Source organism: Eublepharis macularius, chromosome 5, assembly GCF_028583425.1.
Source record: "Eublepharis macularius isolate TG4126 chromosome 5, MPM_Emac_v1.0, whole genome shotgun sequence".
NCBI classification, from domain to species: Eukaryota; Metazoa; Chordata; class Lepidosauria; order Squamata; family Eublepharidae; genus Eublepharis; species Eublepharis macularius.
In genome coordinates this window covers 28,868,994-28,879,162 of record NC_072794.1, presented here as the reverse complement: position 1 = coordinate 28,879,162, position 10,169 = coordinate 28,868,994, and the positions used below count along the sequence as shown (strand labels likewise).

At 51.1% G+C, this 10,169-nt stretch overlaps 1 protein-coding gene across 1 annotated transcript in view; it reads left to right on the top strand.

Moving 5' to 3' along the window:
* The first annotated feature begins 2,629 nt into the window (after positions 1 to 2,629).
* PAPPA2 (pappalysin 2) overlaps positions 2,630 to 10,169 on the top strand; it is a 151,090-nt gene continuing 143,550 nt past the window's right edge. Inside the window, exon 1 of the mRNA XM_054980337.1 lies at positions 2,630 to 3,155. Coding sequence (XP_054836312.1) covers positions 2,630 to 3,155 — 526 coding nt within the window. The remainder of the gene's footprint in view (positions 3,156 to 10,169) is intronic.

The following is a 10,169-nucleotide window of genomic DNA, read 5'->3' as shown; positions in this document are numbered from 1 at the left end:
TTGGCAGAGATCCTGATGGATAGTAGTGGGAGCGGCTGGGCAGGAGTGTGAGTTGTGCTTGTAGCTGCCTATGTAGGCAAGGATTTCTGTATATCCCAAAAGGTGCAAGGATGATTCACTGCTGTATCTGTCAATAGGCCTCAACCCATTTGCTATTATTCTGAGCACACACCCCTTTTTTTTTGCAGCAGCAGTACAACTCATCTCAAGGAGGAGGAAAGATTCACCTGGCATAATCATTCTCTTTCACTCACTGCCCCGTAGCAACGCAGAGCTCAGCTCCGGGTTCTTCTTGGTGCATCGGCTTGGCAGTAACACAGAACGCTTCGGCAAGCAGAAGAGTCATTCCCACGGAATAGACACCGATCAAACGCAGGCGTATTTGACACGCTTAAAAGAAGGAAATACTTCCAACTCTAACGTAGGATACAGTGTGAGGGCGGAGCGCTTGTCTTTCTGCCCCCCCCCCACCTCAAAAGTAGGTATTTATTTTCCACATGCGACAGGGTGGCGGGGGGGGGTATTTACATTGTGCAAGGGAAAGATGAAGCGCCCGCATCCGATTCTACCCGCTTAACGAACACACATGCAGCCCTCCCAGCGTAACCCTATGCAGAGTGACTCGGTCGAAGCCCGTGGATTTCAGCCCGGGCGTTGCACCGCTTGAGTGCTCCATCCTCCCGCGTCTCTCGTCCCGGCTCGGCCCCTCCCAGCCTCCCTGGGTTGTTTTGGCGGCGTCTGGAGCTGCGTCCCCGCCCCTGTCTGGAGGATGGCACGACCCTTGTCAATCGCTGCTCTCCCGCACGCTGGCGGGAGCCGCCTCCGATTGTTTCCCTCCCGCCGGCCCTCCGCTCGGCCGGCCCTCCGCTTCGCCTCCCGCCTCCGGCGAGCCGCCCTTTCAAGAGGGTCCAGCGCTTGATCGCGATCAAACGCCCGAGACGGAGGCACGTCCGGAAGCGGCGGCAACAGCAACAATAGCCGAGGCGCGGATGGAGAGCCCCCCCCCATGCCCTCCCCAGCAGGCGATCTGCCAGCGGGTGCCAGCAGGGAGGGACGGGAAAGTTTCGCCGACCTGCTCCAAGTGTTTAAAAAGGTTCCTGCCGAATCGGAGCGGGCAGATCCGCAGCGCCCTGCCCCGCTCTCCTTGCAAGGCTGGCGGTCTAGTCCCCCACCCCCCATCCTCCTCTTGGAGCTTCCATTTATTTCAGTGAGTCCGGATTGCATCCTTTCCCGGAAGCAGGTACCAGCCCTGCAATTGTAACGCCTCGGCCTTTATTTGGAAGTCTGGTGTCTCTTCCAGGCTAAGGCTGCTGCCCTATGGACCTTGACTCGGGAGTAAGCGCTGGTGAATCTTATTTCCGAGTCAACCGAACCGGGTTGCACCTGCGCCCAGAAGCGCAGTTTCAGGATGCGCTCCATTGAGCTGTGGGATAGACTTCCATCCCACTCCTGAACACGTTAGTGTCGCTGCTGTGATGTTATAAGGCAAAGAGGTTTCCTTGGCAAGCCAAGTCCCACCTGCAAGCGATGGTTTCTTTAGTTTTCTTTAAGATGGGATGGATCTCAATGGCCAGATTTTGCCAGGTTCGATTCCAGACTCGATCCCACGGAACAAGTCCCCAATTATTTCCGCCCCACTTCCAGTTAGGGAGCAGGCAGCCCTGGGGATATGTGCTTGGAAGTCCCAATGAATTCAGTGGGACTTGCCCCCGAGCAGATTCGGTAGGGTATCGTTGGCAGCGGTAAGCTGCGATACTCGGAACCAAGTCCCACTGGGCTCAGCGGGATGGCCTCCAAAAAGACGCGCCGAGGATTGCTACCTCCCTTACCTGGGAGTAAGCCCTACTGATCTCCAAGGTCCTTCCTTCCAAGGAAGCGTGGCTGGGATCCGGCCTTCCAACCACGGGAGCACGTAGGGAGGAGAAAGACAGGGTGGAGGGCGGGGGCGAAGGATTAGAGGGCCAGGAGGTGGAGTGATGCTCAGCATTTATGAGATCGGGCCTCATCAGCACCAGTCCTCTTCCAATAAAGCCGAGAGGGAGAGCGAAAGGCTCTCCAGACACATCCCCCCCCCCCCACCAACCGCCTTTGCTTCTTTTTTTCCTTAGGACTCCATCCAACTGGAAGGGAAACCCCACCCGGGTTGTGCATCACCTGGAAGGAACTCGGAGGTGCCTACAGTGGCGCATACACAGCCCAAGGAAGTGCGGCAGAAGTAAGCTAGGCGCTGCGCGCTAAGCCGCCTGCGATCTCCAAAGCGCCTCTTTGGAAAGGGAGAGGCGGGATCGCGTCGGAGGGATCCTGACCGAGGCCACCAGAGCGGCGGGCGATGAAGGAGGAGCGCCGTCGATGATGCTCGAGATCTGCCCTTGACGGCAAGTTTCGTCCCATGGTCTTGCTGGGAAAGGGCGCTGTTGGAGGAACCTCGCCTGCAGGACCATGCCCAGGCGGGCAGCAGCTCCCAGCCGTGCCGGGCAGCAGGGCTGGGCGCGCCGTCTAACGTGAGCCGGAGGAGCCGGAGCCTGGTCAAGGGGGACAAAGGGGCGAGGGAACGATCCATGTAAAAGGCGCCGTCGATCGATCGGAAAGGACCCGCGACCGCCGCTCCGAGGCAGCCGCGCACCGGAGGATGGCGTGCCCAGGCGCGGCGCCGCTGGCCAGCGCCCTGGTGGTGGCGGCCGTGTGCCTCTTGGGCGCGGCCCGCTCCGACCCCGAAGCCTCCTGGAAGAGACAGAGACAGGCCCGGGCGCCGGGCTCCCTCGACGGGGAGCGCTGCTGGCTCCGCAGGGCGCGATCGACGGGCGCGCCTCCGCAGCACCCCTACGCCAGCTACCCGCGTCCGGCCGTGGGAGCGGGGGCAGGCCAGGGCCCGACGCCCCTGCTGCCCGGGCGCTCTCGGCGCTCGGACGGTAGCAGCGTGGAAGACACGTGGGAAGAGAGCAACGCCTTCCCGCGGCGCCAGCGCGCCAGGGCCGGCCTTTACGCCCAGGCGCCGGGGCCTGCGCTCGGCTCCGTGGCCGCCCTCTACTTCTCCGGCGGGCGGGAGCAGCTGCTCTTGCGCCCAGGAGTCTTAGCGGAGCTGCCCCGCGAGGAATTCACCGTCGAGGCGTGGGTGAAGCCCGAGGGGGGCCAGAGCAACCCAGCCATCATCGCAGGTAAACGGGACGTCCACGGGGGGTCTGGCGGCGGCAAAGGGAGACGGGCCGATTGGGGGGAGGGGACGGCCTGGCAGACTTTCCACGCGTGGCGCGGGAGAGTCCAGAGCGGGTCCTCGGACGTCTTTCTTGAGAGCGGATAAGTGTGTGAGTGCGCGTGCGTGTGCCCGATTATAGGGTTGCCAACTCTGACTTGGGGGAAATTCCTGGAGATTGGGGGGGGGGTCTCGAGATGGTAGAGTTTGGGGAGGGGAGGGTGCTCAGTCGGGGACAGTGTCATAGAGCCCCGCCTCCAAAGCAGCTGCTTTCTCCGGGGGAACTGACCGCTGTGATCGGGAGATCAGTTGTAATTGCAGGAGAACCCCAGGTCCCACCTGGAGGATGGCAACCCTACCCGATTCGGTCCTGAGCGCTGCAGTGTAGCGTGGTTCGGTATGTGTGTGTGTTCGACCAGAGATGTCTATCCCTTTTCTTAGGGGCGGCTTCCTTCATGTGATGTTGCAAGCCCCTGTGACCTGTTATTCCTACCCACACCTATGAACTTCAGTGGACTTAGACTGGAAGAACTCTGTTGAGGACAGTGTGGTTGCCGCGATCCCCCTCCCCATTAACCCTAAAAAAATGCATTCTGGATGCCCTTTTTGCAACATGCCTGGCAATAGGAAAGAGGTGCAATAAAAGAAGTTTAAGTTATACCCAGGAGGTATGTGTGTGTTCTGTGCCATCAAATTGCCTCTGAGCCATGGCGACCCTATGAATGAAAGACCTCCCGAACTTCCTCTCATTAACAGACTTGCTCAGATCCTGCAAACTGGAGGATGTGGCTTCTTTTACTGAGTCAAGCCATCTCGTTTTAGGTCTTCCTCTTTTCCTGCTGCCTTCCACTTTTCCTAGCATTATTGACTTTTCCAGTGAATCTTGTCTTCTCATGATATGACCAAAGTACGATATCCTCAGTTTTGTCATTTTAGCTTCTAGGGAGGATTCAGGCTTGATTTGATCTAGGAGGAGGCAATCCTATAGAATGCTGCATACACTGGGTATCAGGGTCAGATGCGTAAATTGCTGTGTGGCAATAGAAAACAGAGCATTATACTGGTTGCCGTAGAAAATGAAATTTGTCTATGCGGACCGGTTGGTCTTAGGACCCGGATTCCTCCTGCCACAGTTCAAACGGAAAGGGCTTGGAATGCCGGCTTCTCTCACCAAATCTCTTCTGCTTGCTTGCAACTTAAGGCTGCTGTAGATGGTGGTGGCAGCATTTTTTTAAATAATAAAGATGAACCTCAAAATAGTACTGAAATAGATCGTGATGTGATTTTAGCCTGCATGGAGAATTTGCCCCAAAGCTCAAGCTGCTTGGAATGGAATCTTCTTCAGATACTGCTCTAAAAATGAGATTTACATGAGAGCCAGTTTGGTGTAGTGGTTAAGAGCGCGGGTCTCTAATCTGGAGAGCCGGGTTTGATTCCCCACTCCTCCACTTGTAGCCAGAGGGGTGACCTTGGGCTAGTCACGGCTCTCTGGAGCTCTCTCAGCCCCACCCACCTCACAGGGTGTATGTTGTGGGGATAATAATGGCATACTTTGTAAACCGCTCTGAGTGGGCATTAAGTTGTCCTGAAGGGCAGTATATTAATAGAATGTTGTTGTTATTATTACATCAGGGGGATCGGGCCTCCTGTCATCAAGAACACTTTTGCAAGGGATGCTGTGCTAGGCTTGGCATTCCAGTGCTCTGCCCTTAAAACAACAGCGCTCCGGGGATGGCAGCTCTTCCCTTCAACAGGGCATCATTTATTGAACTAGTAAACTTTTATCCCCCCTTTCCTTCCAGAGGCTCTGCATGGGGTCCAGCATACTCGACTCTTCATCCTCGCAGCAACCCCGTGAGATAGGTTATTTTAAGAGAGAGTGACTGGCCCAGGGTCATCTAACAAACTTCATGGGGGAGCGAGAATTTGAACTTGGGTGTCCCAGATCTTAGTCCACCACTCCTAACCACAAGCCACTCTGGTTCATGTCACACATTGGGTTACGTGTGCTTGTTTTGCAAGACAATCAGATGCTTCTCCTGCTATCTCTGGAGCCCTAAGAGAGTCCCAGAGCTCAGCAGGAGATGAAATGATTTGCATGCATTCAGGATCCATTCCTAAAATTAGCCTGCAGGTTTTAAACAGTGCAATCCAATGCAAAACTGTTTCAGTATAAGCCTGTTGAAATTAATGTTCATAGACTGGATACATTCTGTGTAGGATTGCTTTGTAAGAATATTGCTTTAGCTATAAAGGCTAGATGCATTCTTTTTTTTTTTAAAGAGAAGTTTTTCATGTTGCTGAATGTTGCCTTAGATGCTAGATTCCTTATTCATAGGATGCAGTTACATAGATGCAAAACACAAAGCTCTGTTTAGAAGACCCTTCTCTGCCCTTCTGATAGTCTTTCATTCCCAGAAAAGGGTTAGATCTGTTGTTGGGGTTGCATGTGTTGCTACGTAAAGTTTGCTGAATTTTGGCCACATGCCCCAGTTCTTACTAAGTTTTCCCGTGCAGTGAGGGGGCATCAAGTGAGACCTGGTAACTTGCTGTCTTATCCTGTGGCATATGCAACTTATCACACCAGGACTGTGTGTGAACAGGCCCAAATGGTGGCCTTTCATATAGCCAACCTGAATGGTCAATTGAATGCCCTCCCCGTCTTCTGAAATGTAGGATCTCTGCCTGCCAACTGTGCAACATGGGTCCCCTCCAGACTGTCAGCAGCCCCTGGTTTGGCTCTACCAGAGTGTTTCTGTGGATGGAAGGACTGACCCCCCATATTTTCTTCTCCCCTTGCTGTAACCCAAAATATTGGGGGTGGGGGAGGATTTTTAGCCTGCAGTGGGATGAGGCTGGGGGAGTTGCACTCCACAGGCATAAATCCTTCCAACTGGGAAAATGTCCTAGTGGATCCCAGCCCCTGTGTGATCATATGTGAGGGCACCAACAAGCTCATAACCTGCATGGGAGGTGCTAGTTGTACGAACAGATGCTTTCAGGTAGGGCCTGTAAACGTGTTGACCGCAATGTCAGCAGTTGCCTTTGAAAGCCACCACAGTTGCACAGTTCGAATGGCAAATCTGTTGTTTTTGCCGCCACCACCCCCTTTTTGGAAAATTTACAGTGGGATCCTCAGCAGAGTTATGTCCCCTTCCAAGCCCATTGACTTCAACAGAGAGTGTCTAGGATCACACTGTTAGACTCTGCTCTGTCCCAGTTACGCAAGACTTTTTTTGGTCATCATGGCTTGAACTTTTATGGTGGATCTTTCGAGCCACTTTCGCATGCAAACTCTTCCTTGGATAAGGCCAGCCAAGCCTGAAACTGAGCAGTAAGCTGGGTGCCTTCCTAATCATTCCCAAACTATTCAATCTCTCCTGATGGACATCCAACAGAACCATCGTTCCGAAGAGGATGCTGCCTGTCGCATTGCTGCCTGAGTCATGGCTTTGGGCTTACATCCATCCAATAGGGAGGATGCCTGGAACATTGACTCATGCAGATGTGCAAGGAGGAAGGTTTCCCTGTTTATTTTCAAGTGAAACGAGCCTCTAATTTTAACTGTGGGGGGGATCTGCCTCTTCTATCGGAAATAAGAGAAATACTTCTTTGTTCATTTCCCCGGAAGTTATCTTGTAATCAGAAAAAATGAGGGGTGATTAATTTTATGAGCTTACTCTTGTCCCTGGATTCAAAGCCTGCGTTGGTGAACCCCACTGGACCAAAAGAAGGGTATATTCTTAAATGCTTTGTGCCATATCTGATCACTACCAAAAGTTAAATTATAAGAGATCATTTCCAAGAGACGTGGAAAATCAGTGATGTCACATCCCTACATTCCCCACTTAGAGTAGCTTAAGAATGTAAGAGTGTGTGCCCAGTTAGACCAGTGGCCCATCTAGTCCAGCATACCATTTCACTCAGTGGCCAACCAGTTGCTCTTGAGGACCAAACAAGCAGGGCATAGAAGCTGAGGTCTTACTCTGCATCTGCCTCCCAACATTAGCATTCATGGGTTTGTTATCCCTGTATTTGGAGGCACCCTTCAGTCCTTGTAGCTAGTGGCCATTGACGGACTTCTGCATGAATCTGCCTAACCCCTTTCTAAAGCTATCTATACCTATAGCTATCACTACTTCTACTTGTAACAAATTCCACAGTTTGTTTTCTTGCCGAGTAAAGAAGTATTTCCCTTTCTCTGTCCTGAACCTCTTTCCTAACAATTTCATTGTATGGCCCTGAATTCTGCATGATTTTATACATGTCTATTATCTCTCCCTTTAGCCATCTTTTTCTTAGACTGAAATGTCCCAGACACTTTAGCCTCTCCTTATAGAAAAGATGCTCCTACTTTTTGCGGTTTGGTGACCAGAACTGAACACGGTTCAGTATTTCAAATGAGGCCGCACCATAGCTTTACGCAAGGGCATTTCTTTCCTATGGCTAGGCTTAAATGAATATGAACTAATCAATATATTTAATTCTCAATGTGGTCCGATTTGTGGATACAAATCTGGAGATTGGATCCATGAATGGATAACAGATCTTTCTACAACCCTGAGGAAAGCTTCAGGCAGTATACTACACCTAGGCAATATAGATTCTGTGCTAAGAAGATTCTGCACCCTGAATAAATTACGCAAGTTGAACAAATCTGCATACTTCTGCCATTTTTCTGTTTTGTATAATTTATTTTACTTGGCCTGGGGCATGGAGCAGGGCAAGGCACTAACATCATGCCCTGCTGATCCCTGGAATTCTTATTTAGCTGACAGCTGACATTGCATCAAGCATTGCCCACAACCCTTCCAACAATAGTTTTGTAGCCCAAAGTAATCTGTCTGTCTGTCTGTCTGTCTGTCTAAAGACATTATGCCCATCCTTTCCTCTTGGCTTTCCTGGAGAGCCAGTTTGGTGTAGTGGTTAAAAGCAGCAGGACTCTAATCTGGAGAACCGGGTTTTGTTCCCCACTCCCCCGATTGATGCCAGCTGGGTGACCTTGGGTCAGTCACAGCTCTTTCAGAGCTCTCTCAGCCCCACCCACCTCACAGGGTGATTGTCGTGAGGATAACAACAATGCATTTTGTAAACCTCTCAGAGTGGGTGTTAAGTTGTCCTGAGAGGCGGTATATAAAGCAAATATTATTGATGGCGGCTCAGGGCAGTTTACAAGCAGTAATTAAGATATTACAAGTTAAACCCAAGTAAAATTCAAACCCCACAAAGAACTTCCCTCCCCGGAAGATACCCCATCAAACCCCCTGGCAATCAAGTAAGCTTTGCAGCACTTTCTAAAGACCTCCAATGAAGGGGCTTCCCTTACTTCTTCAGGGTCCCCATTCCGCAGAGCAGGAGCTGCCTAAGGACTAAAAACTTTTAATCACAAAAGGTAATTTTCAGGAAGCTGAATCTATACCACATGCAGGGCTTTTTCTACACTCTCACAGATTCTTTGTATAATTTCCCTTCCCAGTTTATAGCTCAGTAGATTCACTTCTGGGGCAACCGAAGGAAAAATAGCAGGATAATGCTAACTTCACACATATAATTGTGGTCTCTTCTATACCAGTTGGGAGGCATGCCCCAAATATATTAACAGAGAAATCCTAAGCAAAGTTACTTCAGTCTAATGTGCTTAGACTGGAGTAGCTCTTCTTAGGATTTCCCTGTAAATCGTGGATGGGTGTAATGGTAGCCTAAGCGCCCATCCCAGAAGGGAATTGGGAGTGGAGTGGAGTGGTGGTAGTGAGTGGATGGGGGTTGCTTAACTCTTTCTCTGCCTGTTCTCTCCCCTTTCTTTTCCTCTCCAGAAACTCTCTATCCCCTTGTATAGTTTCAGATGCTTATTTGCATTTGAAGAATTGTCACTTTTGTATAGTACAGCTTGCCTGCAGTTCCCCAGGCAACACAATACATCTCTTTCTTACCTATGCACTCAGTTTCTACCCTGTTTTCCTTGGAGGTCCCCATCCTTCTATTAATCCAAGTCTTTGATAGAAATCCTCATTGTGTGGAACCCCACCCCCCACCCAAAAGGGCAGCGATTTGGTTGGATCCAGATTAAAGTTTCCACAGATGCAAAGATTTCCCCTGGAGTGCCGTTTTCCCAATGCTCCTTTCCAGGGCACCCCGAAATGCCCCCTGAAGTCCTTTTCCTGGGAAGTCAGCAGAGACAGGAAAACTACTCTTGGCAGATGCAGGTACTTGCATCTGTGGAGATATTAACCCTGGACCAAAGCTGTAAAACAGAACTGTACTGACTCTCCAAATTGGCAAAAGGTAAACGTTTGTGAAATGTTGGGGTTTGTCTTGCTTTGTTTGCCACTTGTAATCTAGTTTAGCATTTCCAGGTGTGCCAAGTTGTGCTCTGCATGTTAGCATAACACCGTGTAGCAAACAGGATGACTTTCCGTGGCGGCTTCTGTCATGCCAATGCATCATGCTCCCATCTGACCCTGGACACTGTGCCTCGATTCCGGGGTTGACCGTTCATCCTGGTATCCTCTTTGAACGACTTCATGGTTTTGGGATCACAGGCCCTGTCGTGATGGCATGTCAAAACTTTGGTTGGTCTTTTGTAAAGTGAGTAGTCCCGGAGGAGAAGCAGCAACGTAAAATGCTCATCTAGCAACCACTGGGTGGTGCCCTTGCAGTAGGCAAAGATGACTAAGGAAGGCTTTGCTAGCTTACTTGGCACGGGGCCTCTTGCTTGCGTGAATCCTGAACAATAGAAAATTAGAAAATATGCAAGGTACCATCTTTTGGTTTTGGACCTGTGTCAGCCTGTGTGGAATGTAAAGCTTCTAGCATAGAATTGGAAAGGATCTCTGCAGAACTTTGAAGCCAGCCCATGGCAGGCTGGCGTAACTTGTAATCCATTGAGCCAAGGGCAGCCCGCCAGCCACGTGCCTGACGCCCTCTGGATTTTGCAATCCATCCCCAAGCAAAAACTGAAGGTTCTTTTAGCTCTTATAGT